Here is a 27,927-nt window from a genome sequence, read left to right on the forward strand (position 1 = left end):
TATAGTATGCCAAATGTTGGATCTCTGTATAAAAACATCTCCAAAAAGGCTCACTACACAAATCTAATTGGTGTTTTTCTATGAATTTGTCGCCCTCTTGTGTGTAAAAGCTGAACAGTGCCACTGAATCTTAGACATATTGGACTGATTTTGCAGTCTGACCACTTACAATATTTATTAATATGATTGAATTGAGAAAATTCACTGTTAGCACAGTAGCTACTCACTGTTATTCCTTTGATGCCCATTACAGACACAACCTTCTTCACAAGCTCTGAAGGACACGGTGAACCAGCCATAATGCCTGCATGTCAGAAATAAAGACAAACAAAACAAATTAGCAGAATAACAGAGAGAAGAAAAAAAGGAAGGACATAAATTCTTTTATATACTCAGTTCTAATTCCTCTCTTCCTTACCTGCTTCCACTGATGACAAGTCATATTTAGCAAAGTCCGGCTGGCTCATCATGTCGATATACATGGTGGGAGTGCCGTAGATGAAGGTGCACCTGGGAGGGAAAGGTAAAAGAAAATGTAAAAATTAAAATAAAAACCTTCACTGAAAAATATCTAACCTAAAAAATAGAATAAACTTTCTTTCCAGGCTATTTTGAATTGCCTTTACTCAGAAATTTGTGTGTTTTGTTGTATTTTACTACACACATTTCATCACATTATCCATACTTACACATTTAAACACTTAATTACAAAACATTCAAAAGTAATTTTATTAATCCAAGTGATCAACTGGGGGTGTTTTTAGTGATGTCTGTAGGTTAAAATTTAGACTTTATTTACAACATTTCCCTCTATCATTTCTAACTGCAGTATTTCTCTGTTTAAGAAGGTTCAATCTTAGGTTAAATTGGACTATTAGCATGTTAAAAAAACAAGGGAGAGATAACTAAAAATGTTACAACCCGGCTCGGTGGGTCACAACATAAAAAAGAAAAAAGAACTTGGTTTATTTTTAAATATCCAGCCAGTGTTGAGTCTTTGCATCATTCTTAAAGCAGAAGGAGCTCTCAGCATAAAGACATGCATTTTCTGACAGGTGCAGAAAATGAAGCCAGTTAGAACAATGAAGCCCATGCAACATCCGAAGACTGCCGTCAGGCCAAAGGTCCGGTCAAGGAGTCAAAAAATGACCTCCTATCGTCTTTTCCTAAGCTCTTTTTCTGGAAAGGTGATTATCTGATCAGAGGCTCTGTCTCTGACTCCTGAAGCATAAAGCATGAGACAACACTCTCCTTTGTCCAATGCATGGTTTTCAGGACATCATCTTACTGATGTACATCAAATCAAATCTTGAAGGATTGCATTTGTGGAACATTTTGTGTGACGCTTACAGTTTACATCCAAGCAGTCACTAACTTTTGAGCTGTGGAAATATGAGAGAAAACTGGTTTGCACAGTTTCAAGCTCCCAGCAAACAAAAGCTTTTAATCCTAAGGAAGTGTGCCGTATTGCGGTGCCCAAAGTTACATTACTGCACCAGAATTAGCAGTGATTACAGCCTGAACAGATATCTTTACCACAACCCGATGGTTTCTGATGTTACCTCTCGCTCTCCATGGCTGCGAGGTTGGCCTTTCCATTGTATCCAGCAGAGGGAAAGACCAGGGAAATGCCATTCACAGCCATACAGATTCCACCACCCACAGAGCCGAAGCAGTGGTACAGAGGTACCGGCAGACAGACACGAGTGTGAGGCTGCAGCAAAAAAGCAAATTCATCAGATAAAAATATTTATATGATTACAAAGCGGATCAGTATGTACAGAGAGACAATTGTATTGCCACTTTGATGTGTAGGAATATATTGAATGTGTAAAATTCTTGATCCACCTCTCATTTCTTTATATTTTGCTTCCAAGCAGCCAGACTTTCTTCAAATATTTTGAAGTGGTCTTCAGCAATAGTTCTCCAGGCTTTCTTAAGGTCTTTGTGAAAGTTTTCCTTTGGATTTTGGCTGCTTTTTCCACTCATTTTCAGTCCAGTCCTTGTACTCGACCACTTTCAAAGAAATGTGTTTCCAAAGAAGAGCTTTGGGATGTCCTTCAAGAACCTGGAGAACTATTCCTGAAGACTCCTTAAAGAAATGACAGAAAGCTTGTCTAAAGCTTGTCTCAGAGGGTTCAGGCTGTGTTGAAGAAACCTTTTGTCCTAACTGTATATAAATAATAATAATAATAATAATGATAAAAACTTGAATTTATTGAGTACCTTTCAAGGAACCCAAGGTTTCTTTACAAGTGTTGAATGAACAGCTAATTATTTATAGGCCACAGTGAAAAGGTGAGTTTTCGGGGGACATTTAACAGCGTCATGAGTTGGGGCGTGACGGATAACTGGACGGAGTTTCAGAGGGTGGGGGCCGCCACACTGAAGGCGCCGTCCCCGATGAAGAAACCTGTGTCAGAGGAGCGCAGGGTCCGGGATGAGGTGTGTTGATGGAGAAGGTCAGACAGGTACTGGGAGCAAAGGGCGTGAAGGGATCTGAAGGTGAGAAGGAGGAGTTTGTAGTGGATGCGGAACTTGACCGGGAGCCAGTGGAGGTGGATAAGGGTGGGGGTGATGTGCTACCAGGACCGGGTGTGTGTGAGGAGTTTTGCACATACTTGAGCCGGTCCAGGGCTTTGCTGGGAACCCCGAACAGAACTAGTCCAGACGGGAGGTGATGAAGGCGTGGATGAGTGTCTCTGCCACAGAGTCAGAGACTGAGGGGTGGAGTCGTGAATTGTTTTTAAGGTGAAAAAAGGTGGACTTGGTGATGTGAGTGGAAGTTGGGGATTTCATGAGATGGCGAGATGGAACAGCTGTCCACATGTAGCAGGAGGTCTCCCAACTTTTCTGTTTCTGCATTTAGCAAACGCTTTTATCCAAAGCGACTTACAAATGAGAATATAACATCACAGCTAACATCAAAGCTAACAATATAGAAGGAAAACCACTCATCAGGTAGAAATAGAGTGCAGGCATAGAGGGAAGTACAGGGTAGGAGATGCTCTCTGAAGAGCTGGGTCTTTAAGAGTTTCTTGAAGATAGACCGGGACGCCCTTGTTCTTGTAGCGCTCGGTAGCTCATTCCACCATCTTAGAATGACACATTAAAAGAGTCTGGATTGTCTGGAGCAACGCCTTGGAGGCCACAGCCAAGAGCTCTGTCTTATTTCTGTTGAGTGTGTTAATTGTCATCCAGGTTTTTATGTCTTGAAGGCAGTAAATAAGTAAACGAGAAGCGGCTACAGAGTCCAATCAGAATATAGATGCCGAAATCAATCCAGAATCAGACCACAATTTCGAAAGAGAGAGAGAGAGAGAGAGAGAGAGAGAAAGAGAGAGAGAGAGAGGTTGGGTTAACCTCTTTGGTAAACTGAATGTTAAATAATTATAATTATAATTATTAATCTGACTGGAATAAATGTGTTCTTTCTGTTCAAGTTTTTAAAAAGAAGAAAAAGAGCTATATGTTTTCTAAATAGGAACTAAAGAAAGTTATTTTTCTTATTTGGTTATAATTTCTGCTGATAAGCAGTCAGTCCCACCATTCTGATTAAATGCTTTGCAGTACTCATCTCTCTTTATTTAGTGTTCACGTAAATACTTAAAGTTTGAATCACTAAACAGAATGATTTCATTCACACTGAAGAAATATTTGTCCATATAAACATTCGACCTTTTAGCTTTTTTGACCATCAGCTACGAGTGCCCACCTGTAGTCACATCACATAAAGAAAGTTGGATTATGTAACACCACAAGCACTGGTGCTTTGGGCCAAAACATTTTTTGTGTGGTCACAGCGTCCTGGACTGTTTACCGTCAAATTCTCACATCTAAGTTGACCTTTGTGCCAATTTTGAAGAAAAAAAGCAAACTTGTGTTGTTACAATAAGCCAAGTAAACAAAACCTGGTCCTGTCAGGTCAACCTGATCCTCTCTTTAAAATCCAATCCACCTGAAGGTGGGAGTCTTTTCCAATTCACAAGAAAGAAAACAAAGACATATTGTTCATGTGAAAATGCTCCAATGAGCTTCGACCTATTCATCTGATATACCCAGATTTCTTCAACTCCTCATCTCCTTGAATGTCTGTGATGGAGGAGAACAATACAGAGATTACACGACCAACTGAGTCCATATAGCCACATTCGTGGGTAAATAAAGCACGAGAGAGAATTGATTTCAGGTTCAACTGACTAAACAAAGACATTAACTCAGTATAATGCCCATGTTGCCATCCTGTCCAAAGAGGAAATGAGACCAGATAATGTGATATTTGTTAATGCTCACGGGATATCGCCATTGTAAAAATAAACTCTTAAATTAAACAAGAAAACAAACACAATTGAGCAAAGTTAAGTGTTAATATCAGACACTGTGACCCTACATACTTGTAAAAGTATGAACAGATATTACTAATATGAAATGAAGTTGGTATGAAATGATTCCAACTGTTAAGCCATGAAAAATTAGATGTGTACAAACCAGTTTGAACCAGTTGGTCCAGCTTCAAACTCCCAGCAAATACCAGTTCAAAACTGAACTAATTCAGGGTCGAAAAACTTAAGTTTGGAATTCTTTGAGGCAAATAGTAAAAAATGACTGCTTTAGAGATGATGGTTACTATGGCGAAGGCTCATTTAATCCTTTAATAGAGGGTATTAGAGTTGTCCAGTTTTGTCAAGGCTGAACCCACTGAAGTCTCTGGTTTCTGTTCTTAGATGAAATCTGATTTATGCTCGATGTGCTCTCTTCATTCTGAGATCCTTCTTCTGAGCACAGAGTTGTTTTCTGAGTTACTGCAGCCATTTTCTAAGCTTTATCTGGTTAGGTACCCTTATCAGCCCGGCATGTTTCCATCAATCCTCACTGGATATTTTTTGGTTTTAACCAATTTGAGTAAATTCCTGTGGTGGTGAAAGTCTGTGAGATCAGCAGCTTTAGAAACAGCCAAATGAGCTCGTCTACCAAAAACCCTGCAGCAGAAAAACCACTGAAATCACATTTTTCCCCACTCTGACGTGTTACATCAACACTAAATGAAGTTCCTGAACTGTAACCACAACATTTTATACTTTGCATGGCTGACCGATCCCACAGTGGTTTAGTTCTTTGATTTCTAACATGGACGGCTGAAGTAAAAAGCTTCTGATGTGGATTAAAAAACAATCTAAACCCTGGTAAGTTTTTGGGTGTACCCTTTAAGGCTTTGATACACACCTGTAAGTTATAGGTTTTTATATTTTTCATGGGAGTAGCTGACAATATAAACTGTAAATCTCGCCATACTCATCTTTTAACACCTGTGATGGACTGGCAACCTGTCCAGGGTGTACCCCGATAGGCTCCAACCACCCCGCAACCCTACAGTTGGATTAAGCGGGTATAGAAAATGGATGCATGGATGGATGGATATATGGTTCAGGCTCACCCTCCAGTGGAATCCCACTCTTCTTCCAACGAAGTAGGCATTGTTGACGATGTTGTGATGGCTCAGGGTGGCACCCTTTGGAGCCCCAGTCGTACCCTGATAACAGATATTTTATTTACAAGTTATTGGGTTTCTAAGATTATAAAATGGTTTGATAATGTAAGTCATAGAGTCCATCAGACAGACAGTGATCTAATACTACAGAAATAAACAGAAAGAATTACACTGTGTGATAAAGAAGCTGTTCATTACATCCTATTACGTGGCCTTACATGGAAACATATGTGCCAAAAACTTCAATGGCCCATTTTGATTGGACTTTTATTTTTATATTAACGGTAATAATTTAATGTTTTTTATATTTTAACAAACACTTCCGTTATGATGTTCTTAATTTCTTCTGTAACACACTTTGAGCTTAATCATCTCATGAAAGGTGCCATAAGAATAAAGCTATTATTGTTATTTGGGTTTCAAAAATTATTTTAATTATGTTGTTTAATGTAAAAAAATAAATAAATATCGAAACACAATTTATATAGTTTGCTTAAGTAAATATAATAAATATAGCAATAAAACGAACTAGAACAGCCTTTTCAGATGCACTGGTTAAAGGTGCAACAAAGTTTAAAGAATATGAAATAAAAGTAAATATTTCAACATCAGCAGATCCTACATCAGCAGGAATCGCACAGCAATTACCGAGGTGAACTGAATGTTTATGGGGTCATCAAAGGAGATCTTCCTCTGCAGATCCTGCAGCTGCTGCACATACTGGCTGCTGCCAGCCTGCATCATGTCCTCAAAGTGAAACATTCCTGGTTGTCGACTGTCCAGAACGATCACTGAGCGGAGGTCTGGCAGTCTGATAGAGGGAACAAATAAGCACAGATTTGGGTCAAAGTTCGTAATCTGTGGGAGAATTTTAGCACTAAGATTTCAGAAAGTTTTTTATTTATTTTCATTTAGCTTGTTATTTAGACTTATTTATTTGCTATTTTTATTTTTGGATTATTAGCTTTAGAGTTATGTCAGTGTTGGTTACGTTTAGGCTACTAACTACAAATAAACACATCTAAGAAACAGACATGTTTGTGCTAAAAGGCGTTTCCTGACAGAAAAATCCACAAGGCAGATTTTTACACCTGTGCCTTGAGATATTTAGCATTTACCAGCAAGCACATTCCGTTCTTGTTTGGTCCATGCACACTGGCACCAACATATGCAACCTACTGTGTGCATAAAAAGAACATCTTTATGTGCTTTACTGAAGGATAACGGACAAAATGGACACCAAGCAAGGAAGCAAAAGGTCTTCTTGGACCGAAGGAACCTTATCATAGTTCGTACACTTCTTTTTTTGGATCTATAATACAGGAATTCCAGCTGATAGGAGTTCATAGAACTCATTTAATAGGGTCTTATTTGAGCTCCTGATTAGGAGCCCTCACAAAATAACTTATTCAGACAACTTCTTGTCTTATATACAGTGCAAATGCAACCAGAGAAAAAGCCTTTGAAGCTCCCCTGTCCCCAAAAACTGTCAAGAGTTTTATAATCTTGTCAATTTTACATTTACACACGTGCTTTGCATTGCTCCGTACCTCAAACATGCAGAATTTACACATTTCAGAGCAGGTGAAATTTCTTTGTTAGCCTCACATTCCAACATCAGTTTCTGATTTTATCAAAAAATAACAATTAGCTATTATTCATGATGGTATCAATTAATCATCTGCACCCCTTAACAGTTTGTGTTCTTCTAGGTTAGCAATTATGAGAACCTTGGGTGGGGGAAGGAGAGATTTTACAGCTGAGACCAGTGGCAGTGAAAGGAAAACACCAGCAACTCTACCTGGCGCTCTTGATATCTCCCAGAGTGGATGACTCGATTTCTGGACAGATCTGCCTCAACATGTCGCAATACTTCTGAGTCTTAAACTGCGCTGGGCACACGACAGTTTTACAGCCGACCTGTGAAAAGACAAGTAGGTACAACGTACATTTTCTGATGCTTATCCAGTCACCGGGGCAACAATATAAGCAGAAACCCCCAGACCTCTCTATAACAGGCCACCCTCTCCAGTTCTTCTGGGAGGGCACACCATGGTGATGCAATCCCTGAGGACTCCTCCCAGTATGAAATGTCCAAATAACCACCCCAGGGAGGTGTCTGGAAGCATCCTGACCATATGCCCAGATGTGGAGGAGGACTGATTCTACTCTAAGACCCTCCCAGATGACTTAGCTGCTGCCCCAGACTTTAAGTGTGAGCCCAGACACCCTTTAGAGGAAGTTCATTTCAGGTGCTTGCATCTTTTGGTACAGCCTTTCGTTCACTACTCACAGCTCGTGACCACAGGTTGGAATATGTGCCTTCACCACGGCAGACCGGTAAGGTGTCTGACCCCATTCATAAACAAAACACTGAGATACTTAAACCTCACTTAAGGCAATAACTACTACTATTACTATTAATAATTACTCCCAACCTGGAGTAAGCAATCCACCCTTTTACGACTCATGACCATGATCCCACACTCAGATGCTGATTCTCATCCTGGCTGCACAATTCAATTCAATTCAATTCAATTCAATTTTATTTATATAGCGCCAGATTACAACAATTGTCATCTCAAGGCACTTAAGTAATATAGTCCAATTCAAGCCAATTGGAATTCAATTCATTGTAATCATAATCCAATTAATTCATATAGAGCTAATTCAAAAAATTAATATCCTAGCTAAGGAAACCAACAGATTGCACCGAAATGTGTCTTCAGTCCAATCTCCCGTCATGAGCGTGCCTGTGGCGACTGTGGAAAGGAACGACTCCCTTTTAACAGGAAGAAACCTCTGGCAGAACCAGACTCAGGAAGGGTGGCCATCCGCCTCGACCAGCTGGGGTTTGAGAAGACAGAAAAGAGGGAAAAGAGGGGGGAAAAACACCATAACGCCATTCAAAGGATATCTGTTGGAACAGGGAAACATAGGTTAATAACCACAATAATGTCACATGTACATAAAATCAATTTTGAAATTAAACAGGGGGAAAAAGAGAGCAAAGTGAGGAAAGGTGTGACAGATGAGGTCCCCCAGCAGTCTAAGCCTATAGCAGCTTAACTATGGGATGTTTCAGGATTACCTGAGCCATCCCTAACTGTAAGCTTTATCGAAAAGAAAAGTTTTAAGCCTAATCTTAAAAGTGGAAAGGGTGTCTGCTTCCCGGACATTTACTGGCAGCTTATTCCACAAGAGAGGGGCCTGATAACTGAAGGCTCTACCTCCCATTCTACTTTTAGAAACTCTGGGAACAACAAGTAAACCTGCAGTTTGGGAGCGAAGTGCTCTGTTAGGAAAATATCTTACAATTAAATCTTTAAGATATGATGGAGCTCGGTCATTAAGAACTTTATATGTCAGAAGAAGAATCTTAAATTCTATTCTGAATTTAACAGGGAGCCAATGAAGAGAAGCTAAAACTGGAGAAACATGATCTCTCCTGTTAGTTCTCATCAGAACTCTGGCTGCAGCATTTTGGATCAGCTGGAGGCTTTTCAGAGAATATGTGGGACAGCCCAATAATAAGGAATTACAGTAGTCCAATCTTGAAGTAACAAATGCATGAACTAGTTTCTCTGCATCATACCGCCCTGCTGTATACCGAGGTCTGCGCTCAATGACTCAAACAGGAACCCATCATTTACAAACAGCAAAGATGCAATCCGAATCTGACTGGAATACCTCCAGCCCTGGTTGCGCTTTGAGATTCTGTCCTTAAAGGTCATGAACAAAATGACGTCAAGGGGCAGAACTAGAAGGGTGAAACATGCACCAGAAATGTCATTATGGTATGGTGTTCTGGAGTGTCCTGGTTCTGGTTCTGCCTGCGGTTTCTTCCTGTTAAAAGGGAGATTTTTCTTCCAACCATCTCCTCATGCATGCTCAGGATGAAGGAGAAGTTTCAATGCAATCGATTGGTTTCCTTAGCGTGGCTACTTCTTTTTTATTGGCTCCGTATGAATTGGACTAATTTGAAATGTATTTAATTTTATATGATTGGATTATGATTATATTACAATGAATTTTAATATAATTATCTTGAATTGAACCATATCTTAAGATTACATCTGTTGTAATTTGGCGCTTTATAAAAAAAATGATTTAAATTAGTCTTACTGTAAGCAATGCAAACAAAGATCTCGGCTGTATATGGACCAAATGGCGTGTAACAAGCAGCCCAAAGCACCTCCCATAGGACGCCATAAGCAGCATGGTCATAAGCCACAAACCACTTGACTGGTTGGGCAAACTCCTACGCACCCTCTAATATCTTCACGAGGGTAAAGAGCTATTGCAGCGCTCCAAGACCAGGACACAAACCCCCGAGTCCGATGTTCAACTACCTGTTGGACTCTTCTCTCCAGCAGACCGGCATAGACTTGGCTTTCTCTGAGAGACTTAGAAGTGTGATCACCTCGTAATTGAAAATCTCTCCGTACTTCCCCTTTTTAAAAAGCCTGTTCTACCAGTCTAGAGGCAATGCCCCCTCTCTCCACACAATGTTGCACAGGTGTGTCAACCGACACCTTGATGAACTCAAGGTAAGCTTGGAGTCGTTTAACTACCTCAATGACCTCAGTGATAGGTGAGTCACCCCTGAACTCCCCCTCCTCTGTTTCCATTACAGATGGTTAATCAGTCGAGTTTATGAGAGCCTCAAAGTGTTCCTTCTACATTAAAAGTAGTCTGTAAAAGGACTCACCTTGCGCAATGCAAACTCCACCTCCTGCAGCTGGTACGCCGGGTTCACAGACACCTGTTGAATGGTAAAACAACACATAGTTCCTTAAAATGAAGAAATTAAAGGCTTAACTTTGTTGCTTTATCTAGTGTAAAGCCTAGATGATTTTCTTTCTGCTAACACATCCCATCTCTGAGGCTTTAAGTCCTGACCTTACTGTTTTCTACCTACAAAAGATTATTTAAAATAGTCTATTACCAGGGAAAATAAACACGTATAGTCAGTTTACTCCTGGAATTCATATTTGTGTCATATTCTGTAAAGCTGTGAGGCGAAAGTGACTTTTACAGAATACAGACTCTATTCTGTATCTGGCTCTGGCTGAAGTGTTTTATCTTATGCTGCTGCTCTCCCAAACCATAGCAGGCCACTGGTGGCTGTATAAATACCCGTGTTTGGATCACTACTTAAGGTTTTCCCCCCTCTGTGAGCCTTGATGGTGTCAGAATGCTCTGTTGGAGCTTCCAGTCTCACTTTATTCAACTCCTAAAAAAGGGTTTCATTTTGTAGAACTGCTGGGCACTGTAATGTTGACAAAAAGGCGTAAACAACAATCGAATTTATTAACAAAAACAGTATTATCAGATGCTCAAACTTCTGCAAGTGATGAACAATTTGAATATTTTCGCTGAATTATATGATTCTGATCAATCACAGTCTCACATAAATTAATTGAAATTTCATGGCCGCATGCTGATGAACTTCTGAAGTTACACCACACAAACACAGTAACTGATTTATTAAATAAATCTAATTCAGAGAAGAGTTGCTGTCAGTTATCTAAGGACTGAACACAGCTATTCTGAAAGATTGATTTATCATTTTTTAGACATGAGATGTCACCATTGAAAGTCATCTAATTTGATTGATTAATGTGTCCAGTTCAATGGCCTCTCTTTGACTCACCATTATAATCCCAGCTTTCGCTGTTGCAAACTGGAACAAGATCCATTCATAAGTGTTTGGCCCCCAGATGCCGAGTCGGTCTCCTTTCTTGAGTCCCAATGCCAGCAGCCCAGCTGCAGCCTGATCCACCTGCAGACACACAAATGGATTTAAAGTGGAGCTGAAGAGGATATAATCAAACAAACTCAGATTCCATGGAGAAACGGAGATGGTTCCTCTGCCAAAATTACAGCTGAGGAGGAGTGCAGTTTTTATTTTTTACATTTTGAACTGGAGGCTGTGAGAATCTGCACTGATTTGGACATTTAGTGAGTAGCTACAGTGGTGTAAAAAAGAAAGTACATTCTCTGTCAGTTCTAAGATTTTAAGGAATGTATGAGGACACAATACATGAGATTTTACATGACTTATTTACCAAAAACCAAACCAAAATGCAGAATCTATGCGTAATAAAACCTAAGTAGACCTTTACTGACTTCTTAGGCATTAAGAAGTGTGACCACCTCTATGAAAGTAGAAGTTTTGTCAGATTGCTGGTCAGAGCATTCAGGTGTGTTAACACGATGCCAAGGAGGAAAGACATCAACAATGATCTTAGAGAAGCAACTGTTGCTGCACATTTCCAAACTATCTGGAGTAAATCATTCTACAGAGAGAAAGATTATTCACAAGTGGAAAACATTCAGGACAGCCGTCAACCTTCCCAGGAGTGGACGTCCCAGCAAGTTCACCTCAAGGTGAAAAATCCAAGAGCTACATCTCAGACTCAACAGGCCTCAGTTAGCATGTTAAAGGTCAAAGTTCATGACAGCACAGTTAGAAAAAGACTGAACAAGTATGGCTTGTTTGGAAGGGCTGCAGGAGAAAGCCTCTTCTCTCTAAAAAGAACATGGCAGCACAGCTTAGGTTTGCAAAGCTGCATCTGAACAAAGCACAAGACTTCTGGAACAATGTCCTTTGGACAGACCAGAGCAAAGTGGAGATGTTTGGTCATAATGCACAGCAGCACGTTTGGAGGAAACCAAACACAGCATATCAGCACAAACACCTCATACCAGCTGTCAAGCACGGTGGTGGAGGGCTGATGATCTGGGATGGTTCTGCAGCCACAGGACCTGGGCACCTTGCAGTCATTGAGTCCACCATGAACTCCTCTGGATACCAAAGTATTCTAGAGTCAAATGTGAGGCCATCTGTCCCACAGCTAAAGCTGGGCTGAAACTGGCTCATCAACAGGACAATGATCCCAAACACAGCAGCAGATCTACAGCAGAATGTGTGAAAAAGAAAAGAATCAAGGTGCTGCAATGGTCCAGTCAGAGTCCAGACCTCAGCCTGACTGAAATGCTGTGGTGGGACCTTAAGAGAGCTGTGCATAAACCAATGCTGCAAACCTCAATGAGCTGAGGCAACGTTGGAAATAAGAGTGGGCCAAGATTCCTCCACAACCATGAGAGACTGATAACGTCACACAGAAAACCATCACTTCAACTTACTGCTGCTAAAGGTGCTTCTACAAGCCGTTGGATCATAGGATGGACTTAACTGAAAGAGGATGTATTTTTCAACATTTAAATTATTTCAGTGTGTTCAGTATTTTATATGAAACAGTAATAAAGAGTATGACACACGAGGGGACTTTAGCCACATTTTGTTTTTCTTCCAGCTTTTTTAGTCCACAGATGCTGCATGTTTGTCTATTAACACATTCAGAAAATCCTCTTATCAGCTTAAGTGTTCTTTAAGATTGTCATATCAGCAGATTAACCTCACAGAGAAGATATACTGTACTTCCCCTTTTGTCATTATGCCATAAAAATAATTATATTGTGCAATATGAAATGAAAGAATCTTGTCTATCTGTAAGCTTTAATGAGGCAAAGCTAAACAAGCCCCAACAACGCGTAGCAGACTGGGGGAGATAAAACAACTGGTTGCATTTACTACTTTAGTAATAGCCCAAAAAAATTGGGTTGTTTTATAGAGCACAAGTTAGCTAAACACTGTTTATCGGGACTTTTTTTGTGTGATCAAAGATACCAACCTGTGTTATCATCATGGCTCTGTGAATCTAAATATTTTAAAGGTCACTGGGTAAAAGTTTAGAAAGTTATCAGAACTGAAAGCAGGTGAGTGCACTTTCCTCAGTGACAACTGTGCACCTATGGCTGTGAAAGGTCACAATATTTCTTTGAAGGTGTGGTAGAAATCAGTGGGTTGGGGTGTTTTTAACAGGTAACACAGCTGAACACACAGAAAACAGTTCAACAACTTTCCGTCTGCAGTGTCCACCAGCCTGCTCAGTCCAAAGCAGAGTGGAGGCGCCAGAGCTGCTCCCGCAGCCATGACTCGATGAAAAACATACTATTATCTTACCGATACTCATGCTGTGTTCACATTAGGGGTCCAAGCATGTCCGTTCCATTTTCCAGTGATCCCACATGACAATCAAGAGAAGAAAAGGTTTGACTCTCTTTCATCTTTCTCTCCACTCGGTTCCCGATCTGCTGGTTGATTTTTTTCTGGGTTTTTCAGAATGCTTTCTGAAAACTTGCCTCAGCTCTGAGAGGATTAAGGGACCTCGCATCAAAATAGATCAAGTCTTTGCTCACGCTCATGTTTGAAAAAGCAAATTACCTCCATGGTTTGTACTTATTTTTAATCACATAGCTACTTATTGAAAACAAACTATTAGAATTTCTCTTTTTCCTTCCTGGAAAGAGTGCTGCATTGTCTTTGATGCCAAACTGCGCTTCAAGGAAACATAAACCATAAGAAAAGAACTCATCTCATCCATTCACCAAGGAAAACTCATACATGAATAGAAAAGACTCATTAAGAGCACTTTTCACTATGATATCAAAGCAGAAAGCAATTGTTTCTCTGTGGTCGGAAATCAAAAATCAGGATTCAGATTTTTCAGTAAGTTTTGATTATAGCTACATAAAAGCAAAATGAAATCATCAAAGTAGGTTTGAAGAAGTTAAAACCGGACAAATGTGCATTGTTAAACATGAACATTGAAGATATTCTTTAGATTAGTCACCAAATCTTGTTAACAAGTGGCCTTAAAGGCTCTCAGAGGTTGAAGGAACACAAAACTTTATCTGAGTTAAATTTTACCTCAGATGTGAGTGAAACATGACTTTGACTAAACCTTTAATGTGGCATTGACCTATAAGTCGGCCAAGCTGTTCTGTTTGAGTTACACAGTGATTAAAAGTGGAAAATATCAAGAAGTGTCTTCTAAAGCTTAAAGATTTAAATATCTGGGTCTTTTTTCAAACATTAAGTCTCTGATTTCCACCATCTTGGGCTGGAGTTTCGACACACTATCGGAAATGACTCACATCTTGTTGAAACTGTGCAAAGGTCTTTCGGACTCCACCCTCCAGAAAGGCTATGGCCTCTCTGTCAGGCCAGCGCTCCACAGTCCTCTGCAGCATCTCTCCAACTGTATAGGGGAGCATCGATGTGGAAGACGTGCCGTGGGCGTAGCTGGTGGTGAGACTGGGAACGATGGGCGGATAGTCCACATGGATGCAACTGAAGAGGAAACAAGAGTTCAAGGATGCTTTTGAAATGTCAAAATGTGTCTGGGAAATCTACACTACTGTAACATCACTGACCTATATTACTAACTTTATTCTACAGGTCATGTCACACAACTTTATTTATACGTAAAGTCAAGAACTATCAGCAATTACAACTATCTCACTGACATTAACACCGTATTTTCTCATGGTATGAACAGTTAGAGGCACATAAAGGCAGCTTATCGAGAGAAAAGTGACCCTTTTCCCATCAGTTAAAAGGGCAACAAACTGAGTTTCTTCCTGCCAACTCAAACAAGACAGCAAGTACAGAAGTAGCAGCAACAGTTTAAAAATAACTGCGCTCACAGCAGTTAGCATACCAGCCAAAGAAAAAAAAAAAGGTTTTAAATTGGTCGAAAGCAATAGATTCTAAACTTTCTGAGAGTCTTTGAAAGTCTTTCTTTGGACATTTTCTGCTTTTTCACTCATTTTCAGTCCAGCACTTGCATTTTTGTTTGTTAGGCTACTTAACACTGACCTATGAATCATTAAAGTATAAAAAAAAATGCTCCTAGCTCAAGGGATGGACCAGTGTTGTGTTTACAAATAACAGACAACTTAGCAAAGAAGAACCTTTACATCGTATCTTTAGGCACTTTGTTACAAGCAGCCTGTCACAAAGACACATCATTTGTTCCCATTTATTTAGTTTCATCTATGAAAAGTGCCAAAGATAACACAGTTTGAAAGACCGCGTCAAAGACCTGACACAGGACCTGAGAGATGCATCTGGACCTTCAGCTGATCCATCTACTGTTGGCCCAAGCCTCATCAGAAATGGGCTCCATGGAAGGGTGGCTGTCAAGAAGCCATTCTTAAGGAAGGGAAACAGGGAGAAAAGGCTGAGCTGTGCCAAATGACACAAGAAGTGGACTGAAAATCAGTGGCAACAGGTCTTATGGAGGGATGAATCCTCCCCAGAGCCCGGACCTCAACATTATTGAAGCAGTGTGGGATCACCTGACAGAGAACGGAACAAAAGGCAGCCGACATCCAAAGAAGAGCTTTGGGATGTCCTTCAAGAAGCCTGGAGAACTATTCCTGAAGACTCCTTAAAGAAATGACAGAAAGCTTGTCTCAGAGGGTTCAGGCTGTGTTGGGACTGTAAAGACAAAACAAGACACAAAACTGTACAGACTAAACTGTCTTTTCTTTCATTTTCCCCCCAAATCAAGTGATGTTTTAAAGCTTTTCATCACCATTGAGAGTAAATTAAAACAGTTTAAAACTACTAATATCATCAGCTTTCTAAATCCCACATAAAAAGTTCTGGGTTATAAAGTCCCCCAAGTTTCTCACTAAACAAACCTTCATACAGTAACAAAAGTAAAAAGAAGACTGAAGTTGACTGGTTGTGTCATATAAAACACAGGAACGTACTCCATACTATATCTGTTTCACTGAATCTTATATAAGAGCTGGCACATGTTATCCTTTTCTTAGACAGTGAATCTGACGCCCCACGGGGTATATGTGAGGCCCCGTTTCCTGGAGATGGGTCCCCAGCCAGCTGTATTTGCTTGCTATGCAAGTTGGAGTCGAGTTTCCTTTAACTGCCTGAACAAGTTGAGATCACGTATGTTGACCGGTTCAGACTGCAGAAGCTTGTCTCACACTTGCCCCTGCTATCACGTGTCAAACGTCAAAGACCCCACCCCTAAATGTCACACTCCTTTGATTTATCAGGTAATTCTTCTCAAGTCTTTGAGGCCCTGTACACACGATCAATAGCCACTTTCCTGACATGCCAGCAACCCCTATCAACAGCACTTTTTACACGTCACCATAATGATGTAAAGTTCACTCTGTTGCTGTGAACAGAACTATTTAGCTGTGGGGCAGATCAAGCGGTTTGGACATTAAAGATTTGAGTAAGTACCATTTTGATCCTCTGTACAGTTAGCCGTCACTCAGCATGGTGCGATTATGAAATCAGAGCGACAGTCTGCAAAGGCTTTAAGTGGCACGACTTCACACGTAGTCTTACTGGGCTGAATTTCAGTCCCAGTTTCTGACACATTTAGCCGTCTGATAAAAGAAACAAAAAAATATGTGAATGAGAGCAGCTTTATTGGGAAATCAACTGTAATAATATCCACTTAGACTTTATTGAGTTCACAAAAAAGCGCCATGGCCCATTTGAGCCAAGCGTAGCGTTCATATGCAGTAGTGGTTTGCTTACAGTATTATCTGGTGGCGATTTGTTTATAGCAACCAGGGTTGTTTGTGTTTTGTGCTTCTCTATGGATGGAGATCTGTGAAAACTGCCCTATGTGGATATGATTTTTATTTTGGGAACGAAAGAAGAGAGGACATTTTTTTAAAGTATTAACTTCATGCAAATCCATTACTGAGTTCCTGTAACATAGAAAGCTCTATGAACTGACCCTCAGTCTGAGCTCAAAGTCGCAGCAGAGCAAAATGGGGTCAATGAGCTGAAGATTTACTCAACAGAAATGTAAAACCACAGTGTAGCAGGTTATATATTTTACACGCGTTTTGTTTGCGAACACCATATCTTTTTCTTCTGATGTTGCACCCTCCCACTCCTTCCAATGTTTGTCAAACAATCAGACTGCACCACTGATCAAGTTTATTTCATCCAAAGCTTTGCAGAGATAACGCAATTCCAAAGAAGGGGAGTGGGCTTGGAGTCCTATGTCAGGACACATTCCTGCATGGTCTGTGTTACATAATAATAATACAAAAATAATATTCTCGGACCCTAAGCCTATTGTTTCCTGCAGGTGGCGTGTTGTTTTTAGTAAAGGGTCAGTCAGGAGTTAAGAAATCCCTGCACACGGGTTCTGATATTAAGTGAAAACAATGACGGACTTTACTTTTCTAAACTTTACTCACCGAGCGGCTGCGGGAAATCCAGGCTGACGTGCCCATGGTGTCCGTAAAGCCTTCAAAGCCGCAGAAAGAGCACCGTTTTTCCGGAGAGAATGGCCACGAAACGCAACGGTGGGGACCATCGTGTGACGCTGCAACTCACCGCGTCCCCGACGCACGAACTCCCAGTCTGCTTCAGTGATTCCGCCTCCTTTTTCACGCTAATGTTGGCATAGTTAGGACTCGAACCTTGAGCCTCCTCCTCCGTGTTGACACGCCTATTTTCATTGAGCAGCTTTGGCTATACGCAGCTAGAACTATCCAGCTGCTTAAGCGCTCACAGCGCATTAAACATATCTAAAATACGCAAATCCCTTCAATGGTTCAGAAAAGTGCTTGACAAATTAGTGGATTTGAGTGCAAGTGAAGTGTAGCTGATTAATACTGAGCTCTTTTTGGTTAGTTTGATTGAAAAATACTGATCATATTTGTAACTTTTTCACTAAAATCTTGAAGTTTAACGACACTGAATAAATGTAATTTCGTAAAATATCCCGTGCTTATCTTTGGATAAAGTGGAGCAGAGGGCATTAAGTCACACAAAAATCTCAAATAGGCTATTCTAAATTCACACAATCTAGTAATTTTTAATAATTTTGTGTCTCATTTTGAATTAGTTCTCCCAAAAGAGTAGCGTCTTGTCGTTGTCATTTATTCTCTTGTATGTGTGTTTTTGTAGTTGTTTTCTTTTTGTTGGTGACATTTTGCAGGTGAACCCCATTTGCGTGGCCGGTATGATCAGTTATCCATCCATATGTAGCGGGAGAAATGTTTGATCCCTGCCTTGCTTTAGTGCAGTTAACTGGTCACCTTTAATACACTCCCCTCCTGTAGCCTGACACACAACTGCTCATTGAAGCTGTTCCAGTGTATGCGCTCCCTTGGATATTTGCAGTTCACTGCTGGTATGTTCATCTCTTTCTTCATGGTACTGCGCCATGCTTTACCAGCAGTATTGAGAGTGTGTGTGTGGTCAAGCTCAAGAGTTGTGTTCTTCTTCTCATTTTCAAACTCTTTATACCTGAACATAACCATGCTTAATCCCATATATAATATAACCAATCACACTTATCCCTTGCCACAAACAGATTCCTTTCTCATATTTAAAACGAATCAAAGAGATAAGGAACTGAAAAGGGTCAAAGTTCACCGTCATTGATCTGTGTAAAGATGTATTACGAAGGTTGCCTTGATCAGTTAGTCAAAGCTGCATAAAATCACTGAAATCAATCATGTTCTACCTAAATCATGACGATCTTTATGATGACAGCAAGCGAAAACTGTTTCAGTGTACAAATGGCCATCTATTGCTTTAGAACAGACACGGAAATCTGCAGGCTTAGCCTTTAATTTTGACATCAGCCCTCTTTTGTGAGAGACTCACGATGCCAAAGAGTGGAAGAAACCCCAAACATCAGAACTTTTTCAGTCAGAAACAAACAATGCTAAAAAGTGAGGTTTTAAATACACCAAAGAACAACACTATGTAAAAAAGAATAGAGATAATTCATTAACTAACTGCAAAAACGTCAGTAAAGGGACAGCACTGCTCTGTTTTCGGTATATGAAATAAACAGATCATCACTTTTTGCACCAGGTAGTCTAGACTAAAAGTATATTTACACACCTGCACCCCTCAAATAAAAGTGAGGAAATAAAACAGGCTTTCCTCAGTGATTCACTCCCTATTCAGACGATAGTAATGCTCCTTCCTGGCTATGAGTTCTTGGTGTGTTCCCTCCTCCACGACTGATCCCTGCTCCATGAAGACGATGTGGTCTGCACTCTCTGCAGTCCTCAGTTGATGAGTCACGAGCAGGACCGTCCGGCCGCGAGCCAGAACCTCCTGCAGCACCTAAGAAAAGAAGGACCAGGTTACATCTCACCAAACATAGGCCGCATAGGTGTTGATCTGCTGTCCTCTTTGGAGACTGATTAGTCTGCTGTGTTTCTTCTATTACCGTTTAATCTTCTTTTCTTACCGTTATAATAACATGAGAAGGAATAAACAGGATTTCACATTCTTGGGAAACCGATATCAGCCACTATCGGAGTAATTTTACTGGAAAACGAATTCCTTGAGTTACAATGACACAAATGTTTAACTTTGCCATATTTAATCCTGTGTCACTATGTTGATAATTAATCTGTTGTTACAGGCATTAAAGAACCACATTGAGAGCTTGCATGTCACGAGCCGCTCAGCCTCACAGGTGACTGACAGTGTGGAGCTCCATCCTCCTGCCAGCCTGTGTGTGGGCATGACTGTCTCTGCGGTCCGTCGTCTCTTCAGTCCAACAATTCATCTTCTCCGCGCTGATCTCCACTCACCGCCTGATCGTTGAACACGTGGTAACGTTGAGCCGATTCTGACAATAATGGATTGTTTGATCTTGCTTGTTTCTTGTTGTAAATGCTTTCTCTGCTTTGCTCTCAGAGCCATTCAGGAAAGTTGAAGTGAATCCTGTTTACTCATCCATCACACCCACGTCTTGCCTGTGCTGGTGAAGCCTATCTGACCACCAGCTACCTGGATTCCTCGTTCTCTGGTCTCTGTCTGGATGTACCTACCTGTTTGCCACTTGGAGGAGCTCATCAGTCTGTCACATCCTGAATTATTCCTCAGCTTACAGTCTGCTTTTGGGTCTTTTAACATCGTATCGTAACATTACACCCTGCACTTCCTGATCTAACAATAATAAACATGAGAGAGTCTGCGTTTCTTCTGAGGTTCTTCTCATCACTCCACCTTGTCTCCTTGTTTGCTTCACTTGTATTGCTTCCATGGTAGAGGAAGAGAAGTGAGAACAGAGGGGCCAAAACTGGTAAATGAGAAATTCTTGGTTCATTTTAAAACATGTGAAGATGTGAGTTTTATACGTTCCTTTCTATAGGGATCAGAAAATCAGCCCATTTCAGCCTCTTATTACATATTTTTTCTCAGAGTGTGGTCAGAAACAGGCTCGGACTTCTTTACTTACAGCATGCTGTGTGTTAACATCCAGGCTGCTGGTAGCCTCATCCAGTATGATGACCTGTGGATCTCGAACCAGAGCTCTGATGATAGCGATGCTTTGCTTCTGTCCCGCTGAAAGATTGCCTCCACATTCTCCTATATCTGTGAGGACCAACAACGGAGTTACATGGAAAGCACATGCATCATCGCTGCAACACATGATGACCTTTGATCAGCTGCCAGACACCTGCAGTTATAAACAAGATTCTACTCTGGTCACGTCTGCCATGAGAAGTTAATACTTAACTTTTCCAGTCTTATGTCTGCTGCTTTAAAGTTTTAGTTGAATTTGTGCACTGCAGAGTCCACCTGTCTGCCAAGGTGTTTGAAAGTAAAGCACACAATGTTACAGCTTTATTAGCTGTAGTTAAAAGCAAGGCAAAGCAGTAAAACAGCTACAGCAAAAACATTAATTACACACTTATCTCTGCCATGTCTTCCTTAAATGATAAAAGTAACTGCATTTGTGTCATTCAAAGCTAATTTCAACGATTCTTGGGGTGAAAGATCTTCAGTTCAGTGCAACTAATGACCATCTGTGACGAGCTTTTTGTATTACAAACTGCTGCACCTGTGTCATATCCGTTCTCCATTTCAGAGATGAAGTCGTGCGCGTTGACCTTCTTTGCAACTTCCTTCATTTTCTCCACAGAGCAGTCCTTAAGACCATATTGGATGTTGTACCTCAGAGAACCAGAAAACAGCGTGGGATTCTGGGAAACCAGGGCTATCTATATGAACAAATCAAATGAAATCACACATCGCTATCACCACAGTGCTCACTGTCAGGACTGGAACTGTTGAATGACTGTTCTGTATTTCTCTGCAGCTCGTTGAGCACAGCGTTCCTCTCTGGAACGTTGTTTTTTTCTCTGCCCTCCTCGTCCAGAACTGTTTCTGAGTCCAGGTGGTTCACATTACGCTGGAATGAGCCACCAAATACTAGGCAGGGGCGCCCCTCTCTCTACCCTCTATCTCTTTTAATCTATTTCTATAATGCTTTAAATGCCAATTGTTCCATTCCTCCTTCTTGTTATTGCTGTGACTGTTTCTTAATTTCTGTCTCTTTATTATGAACAAACCCCCCAACCCACCCCTCTCCTCACCGCATGTTTAACCCTGTATTTCTGTGCAAGTGACTAAAAAAAGACCTTCATTCTTGAAAAACACAAATCAGGAATAGTTAACTGGATGAACATCATGGGGCAGATTGACTGTGGCTTTGTGCCCGGCTATAAAAAATAATCACTGCCGATATTTAAAAACCAAGCACACGAGGAATGTTGCACCTAAAAGCCGTGGACACACTGATCTTTGGGCCTGGTGCATATGTAATAAGGAGCATTTTAAGTCACAATTCACTGCAGAATGCGTCGTTTTTTACATCTGAAAAAAAAAAGCACGATGTGGCGTGTGAAGTACACGACTCTCCATTCATGTACAGTTTAATTAACATATTTAGGTATCAGAATGACTGCTGAGCCTCATTATTCCTGCGAGACTGGAGCAAATATAAGGCAGCGTGGCATCTCTGACTCATGTAATACCCACACCACCAAAACTTTTAGCAGCTCTTCGTGTTTTGTTCTTTAAATAATTTAATTTCTGTTCGTTTTGTTTTAATCAACACAGCATAACATCTGCAGCTGGGACGTGACGAAATGGCCAGGACACAGTGATGCACAGGCAGGTTTATACGAATACATCAATAGAAGTTCCTTTTTCTGTGTAAACAGCTAACAGGCCGCAGCAGCATGTTCAGACGGTTTATTATTGTTACCTGGCTGCGTGTTAACTGTCATGCATCTTCTTCAGCTACGTGTGCAGCCTGACTCTGAAGGCTGACTCTCATGGAGAAAAAATCAGCCTCCTCATTATCAACATGCCTGCTTGTTTTAAACTGTGTGTTTGCAGATCAGTGAAGCAGCGCAGTTCCTGTTAAACTTCTGCATGTTAGTGATGTCATCGTGAGCTTTTGCTTCATGCTATGATTCCACTCGTCAAATTACAGCCTTAAGAAAGGCTACACCCTTCTTCATCTGACCGAATGCTACATGTTAGCTACAGTAAGCAGCTGGAACAGAAGCTCCAGATGATTCTGACTCTGACGGGAACAGCTTTTCTCACTTTGCCGATTCTAATTAAAATTTGTCCAATATAATGTGAATATTGCGGCAACCTCAGGCATTTCTGTGTTCTGTCACTTTATTACTCTGACTGAGTCTGTATGTCTTGTCGTGCTGTAAAGCACTTTGTAATGTCTGATACAGAGAAGTGTTGTACCAATAAACGTAAAGTTTAAAAAAACTTCAGTTTCCCTGCATCATCTGATTAAGTCTGAGCCGAGCGTACCTTCTGTTGGAGGTATTTCTGTTTGTAGTGATGCAGCGGCTCTCCATCCAGCAGAATCTGACCCTCTTGAGGCTCATACAGCCTCTTTAGGAGGCTGATGCATGTAGTCTTTCCACTGCCGGAGAGACCCACCAGGGCTGTGATCTTCCCTGGCTTCAGTTCCACTGAGACAGACTGGAGAGGACGTATCAGAGCAGCAATGATCCATTTGTGGCTTTTCCATCTCTGGATTAAAGGTTTACATCATTCTAAACACACTGATACTGTTAATTTGGGAAACCATTACCTTCAGAGCTGGTTTATCTGGAGCAGAGGGATAGCTAAAGGTGACATTTTGGAAGACGATTCTTCCCTTCAGACCCTCAGGAGCTAAGTCTCCCTCCTTCTGACACTTTGGTGTTCTGTCGAGATAGCCCAACACTTTGGAAATGACTCCAACTGTGGACATCGTCTCTCCATAGCAATACAAAATCTCCTGTGATAAATAAAACACTCTTCATCAGCAACAGGGATCGTGCAATGTTCAGAACACGTAGAATAGCGATGACTCAGCTCACCTTCAGATTGTTTGACATGGGCTTCTGGTACAAGAGAAACGACACCAGACTACCGACGCTGAGCTGACTGGAGGAGATGAGACCGCGGGCCTTAATCAGCATGATTATCTTTATACCCAAAGTCACCACCTACATGAAACGGGTGTAAAGAAAGCAATCAAGCCAACAGCAGCTGCAAACAGCAACAGAAAGTAGACAGGCCCTTTAAAAATAATAAAACATTAGAGACAAAAAAAAAAGCTAGATATCAAATTAAACATAACAACCTTTACTTTTTAAGCTACTAATTCAAAGTTGTTTTCACCAAGTCTATCATTTTACTACCCGGCCTACGATACTGACTCATTTTCACTTTCACCATCTGATAAAATGGCAGCTGCAAGCCGGACAAAGAAGAAAAGGAATTAGCTTTATTTACGTACTTAATCTTTTAAAAAACAGACGTTTAAAAGAAATCTTTATGAATATGTTTAGGATAGAAATTCAGATCTTTTCTGTAATCATTCCAATTGATGGAAACATTTTGAGTGAATACTTCATCATTTTTACTTAAAAAAGATGCTTTTTCTAAATTTTCACAAATCTTAACTTCCAAGTGAACGATTTGGCCTCCATGCACGCAACGTCACACGAAGCTGAAAGCGCTGCGTTCGATGACTCGTAACCCTGCACAGATAAGTCAGCTCGCTTCCTTACCCTCCGTATTAAGCAAAAGACAGAGCTGTAGATTCTCGAACGTCTATTGATGGCACACAGCTGATCCAGAGCCACGTGATACCTCCTCAGTTCATCTTTCTCTGCCTTGAAGCTGCGCACTGTTTGAATCCCGCCGATCGTCTGGGAGGCCAGGTCTTTGTTCTGAGCGTGGCATTCCTGAGTCTGATCCTTCAGCTCCTGTTTGACAAAGAATAAGATTCAGACCATCAGCACACTCATTCTGCACTCATTGCACGAAGGTTTAAGCTTCTTAAATAGAGATGCATATATGTTTTCTTACTCTTATCCTTCACCCAGTGAAGCTGAATAACAAGCAGTAGAAAATTGGAACAATTGTTGGATCTACCATCCTTTTTTTTCACAATAGACAATAGATGATTTTCAGAGTTTAAGGGTTTCTCACACAGTGTTCTACAGAGAGCAGAACCACTGTCTGCTTATATTAACCTCTATAAACCGACACGAGCGTCAATCAATCAATTATCAAACAATCCATTTAGTTTGTATGGACTTGTTACATGCAAATTATTCAAATTTGGGATATAAGGGTTGTACTGATGTATAGCAAAGTAAAACGCTCCAAACTACAGCATGTAAAAATGTGCTCTGGGTGACTTGTAGGTTATAAAGGGTTTAAACCAAATAAGGAAACACTGAACTTCTACTGAAGCTTCCTACTTACAAAAGTGGATCCATCCTTATACTTAAAGTATGATTCATTCAGCAGTGGTCTGAGGAGATTCTTCTCTCGGCAGCACAACATAACCCAGTGCAGGATCCTTCTCATCACACCTACCTTGGACAACGAGATGTACTTGTTTTGTATGATGGCCAGGACTGGCATCTCTAAGCAGGTGAGCAGAGTGAGCTCCCAGGACAGCCCTAACATCACTCTGAGCATGAGGACGGTTTTGACCGTGCTGCGAACCGCTGCGTTAGCGTTCAGCGCTACGGTGCGTCCCATCCTGTCGACGTCACTGTGCAGGCGGGAGGAAAGTCGCCCTAAGAAAAAGCACCAAGAGTAATCAGAGGTTAAATCTCTGCAGAGTCTTAATATTTGTTGCAGACTTTTAAGGAATACTTATGATGAACGGCTACTTATGGAGTATTTCAGTGAAAAAAACAACACTTTGGATCAATAACTTTTAATAAGAACAATGTGTTGACAACAAAACTTTAAGGAAGCCTGTGCAACACTGTCTGAAACAGCTAATCAGCGCTGGACTTTGTTCATGCGCTGGTGGCTTAATGAGAGAAACATCACTGCAGGCGGGTAGGATATAGGGATGATACAAATTTTACAGAATGATTCAGTTTAATTCAGTGCAGCCTGGTACATTTCTTAATATTCTTTACAATAACACTAGAGAATCTGGCATTTTTTGGCTTTTGGGGCCCCCCTTACAGTTGTGGGATGTAATCCTTCTGCGAAAAAACAAGGCAAATGTGCCCCCGCGCATATTAAACTACTGACACCTCGAACAGGCTGACAAAGACACTTCCAGAAGCCACCAAAAATATGAAGCAACAGTGTAGGGTGATTAACATCAGTCTTTACTGACTGACACTTATTACTTCTACATCTGTCTGCGACACATTTGTAATGGCAAAATGTTTTTGGGCACCGTGAAGCAAAACGATGTGGAACCGGGCTGAAAACCCAACTTGAGAACTGCGGCATCTCCGCCCCCAGGTGCTCCAGATCAGTTCCAGCCCAGGAACATGAATAACAAGGGTCAGTGTACTTCCTACTACTACTATTTTTCAAAACTGTGGCATTGGTTAGCTTCTATCAAAGCAATGAATCGATGTATTTTTGGTTCTCCAGCATTGTCAACCACTTTTTAAATTTGTAAATCTTGAGTAAGAAATCAGGCAATAATTACTGCATTGACGTTTGATCTCCCCGGGCAAACAAGCTTGATCAACATCCATGAAGTCTCACCAGGAGTGTTCAGATCTGTCGTATTTAATCGATGCTCTACAGATGTTAAATGTCCCTTTCTACTTGTAAAATCCAAATGATTTCCAGACCATCGAACAAGAGTTTAGACTCTATCAACTAAACACGCCACCAACATAGCACTGGTGTTGACCCCCTCTGAGGTTTTCTCTCTGACATCAACACAGAAGTCTTACACTGATTCTATATAGGATCTGCAGCAAAACAGGATTTCATTTAGTAGAAATGGGCCTTCCACAGGTAGATTACACTTTATACTCAATGCAGGAGTCTGCGTGCTAATCCAATAACATCCATGGTGTTAAAACAGGGGACGGTTTGTTTTGGTTCATCTTCATACTTCATACATAGTCCTAGTGTTTAACAATTATGCAAAAAAACGAGTATCCTGTACAGATAAGGGTGACAAAAAATGAATTTCCTGATCTTGTGAAGTACAGCACTTGTTAAACATTTCAACTGACTCACCTGGTTTGTTCTCCTCAAAGAAGTGCACCTCCTGCTGCAGGAGGCTGTGAAACAGCAGATGCTTCAGTCTCTTGTTCAGTCTGGCCAAGGTGCACATGAACACGCCTCCTCTCATGCCAGAAAACACAGCACTGTTCAGAAGAACCATTACAGTTTACTTATTCGTTTAAAAAAGAGACTGAACACTTTAACACAATCAGACCAAACATATAACATAAGTACAGCTGTTTTGTTTGATTACCTTCCAAGGGAACAAAGAACCAGCCACCCAAGTGCAGAACCGAGGCTGGTTTGAAGTGATTGACCGCTGAGTATATCGATAACTTTCCCCTGATACAAGGGGATGTAAGTATCACCTGTAGGGGAAATAAATGACATATTAAGGTAGAACTTTACTGGATTTTTGTATGCTTACAGGAGAAGCAATGTGAAATGTTTGCATGTCAAACCCACAGACGACTCCAAGGATGAGGAAACTGAAAGCTGCAAACAGGTAGAGTGAGTCTGGTTTGAAGTATGTCAGCATCCTCATGAGCAGCTGCTTAGTATTCTGTTTGCTGCTGCTCTCTGTCATCCGTCCATCCCCACAGAGGACCTTTTCCCAAACTACACAAGCAAGTGATGAGGACACGACACCCAAAATCAGCATGCTGAGGTCGGGAGATGGCCCTGTGTACGGCTCTGTGGGAGGAGCCGTAAGGGTAAGTCCGGTTTCAAACACTGGATGAAGAAGGCAGAGGAGTGCCACGAACCTATGAAGCACAGCTTGTGGCTTTCCAGCAGTCAGTACATGTGTGAAAAAATGGAGGAAGACCCACTTTACAGCCCCAAAGGCCCACAGTCCTGCCAGCCCACCACAGGTGGAGCACTGCAGCAGCAGCAGCCCAGTCCACAAGGCCAAACAAAGAGCCACATCGAGAAGAATGATGATTAATCCACAAAGTATCATCTTCCTTCGGTGGACGATCAGACTGTAAGAGGTTGGATCTGATCCTGGAACCACAAACATTACAGCTGTGTTAGAATAACAACTGTAAGACCCCCATCCACTCCTCCTGCTCTGTGGAACAACTTCTCAACCAAACTGCTGCCTTATTCCAGTGTTTCCAGTAAAGTCACACATAGGTCGCCCTTAGGGAAATCTCACGATTCATTCATAGAAGAACCAACAAGTATTTATATTAAAAATCAATTTGCTATTCCAAAAATTCTTCAAATC

General features: G+C 41.0%; 2 protein-coding genes across 2 annotated transcripts in view; both read right to left on the reverse strand.

The window, feature by feature from the left end:
- Window positions 1-17,779, reverse strand: part of acsf2 (acyl-CoA synthetase family member 2) — a 31,592-nt gene extending 13,813 nt beyond the window's left edge. Inside the window, exons 1-10 of the mRNA XM_072372816.1 lie at window positions 17,600-17,779; window positions 14,495-14,690; window positions 11,145-11,273; window positions 10,200-10,253; window positions 7,290-7,408; window positions 6,137-6,299; window positions 5,435-5,530; window positions 1,563-1,714; window positions 419-510; window positions 228-304 (exon numbers count right to left, since the gene is read on the reverse strand). Coding sequence (XP_072228917.1) covers window positions 228-304; window positions 419-510; window positions 1,563-1,714; window positions 5,435-5,530; window positions 6,137-6,299; window positions 7,290-7,408; window positions 10,200-10,253; window positions 11,145-11,273; window positions 14,495-14,690; window positions 17,600-17,718 — 1,197 coding nt within the window. The 5' untranslated portion in view covers window positions 17,719-17,779. The remainder of the gene's footprint in view (window positions 1-227; window positions 305-418; window positions 511-1,562; window positions 1,715-5,434; window positions 5,531-6,136; window positions 6,300-7,289; window positions 7,409-10,199; window positions 10,254-11,144; window positions 11,274-14,494; window positions 14,691-17,599) is intronic.
- A 1,219-nt stretch (window positions 17,780-18,998) lies between these two features.
- Window positions 18,999-27,735, reverse strand: tap2t (transporter associated with antigen processing, subunit type t, teleost specific). Its single transcript, XM_072373603.1, has 11 exons — window positions 27,162-27,735; window positions 26,950-27,064; window positions 26,709-26,839; window positions 25,074-25,279; window positions 24,257-24,454; window positions 23,561-23,689; window positions 23,290-23,478; window positions 23,004-23,177; window positions 21,223-21,382; window positions 20,617-20,753; window positions 18,999-19,490 (listed from the first exon to the last, which is right to left on the reverse strand). The coding sequence occupies exons 1-11, from the start codon at window positions 27,715-27,717 to the stop codon at window positions 19,314-19,316; spliced, it is 2,172 nt and encodes a 723-aa protein (XP_072229704.1). The 5' UTR covers window positions 27,718-27,735; the 3' UTR covers window positions 18,999-19,313.
- Between the last annotated feature and the right edge of the window lie 192 nt (window positions 27,736-27,927).

Source organism: Leuresthes tenuis, unplaced genomic scaffold (genome assembly GCF_036924035.1).
Source record: "Leuresthes tenuis unplaced genomic scaffold, fLeuTen1.0.hap1 SCAF_20, whole genome shotgun sequence".
Taxonomy (NCBI): domain Eukaryota; kingdom Metazoa; phylum Chordata; class Actinopteri; order Atheriniformes; family Atherinopsidae; genus Leuresthes; species Leuresthes tenuis.

Excerpts from the sequence above, each read along its gene's own strand:
- tap2t (XM_072373603.1), bottom strand. The coding sequence starts at position 27,717 with ATGTTTGTGGTTCCAGGATCAGATCCAACCTCTTACAGTCTGATCGTC. Across the intron at positions 25,280-26,708 it reads CTTTGAGGAGAACAAACCAG|GGCGACTTTCCTCCCGCCTG; the intron begins GTGAGTCAGTTG and ends GCTTTTTCTTAG. Across the intron at positions 19,491-20,616 it reads ATGTTAACACACAGCATGCT|GTGCTGCAGGAGGTTCTGGC; the intron begins GTAAGTAAAGAA and ends TTCTTTTCTTAG.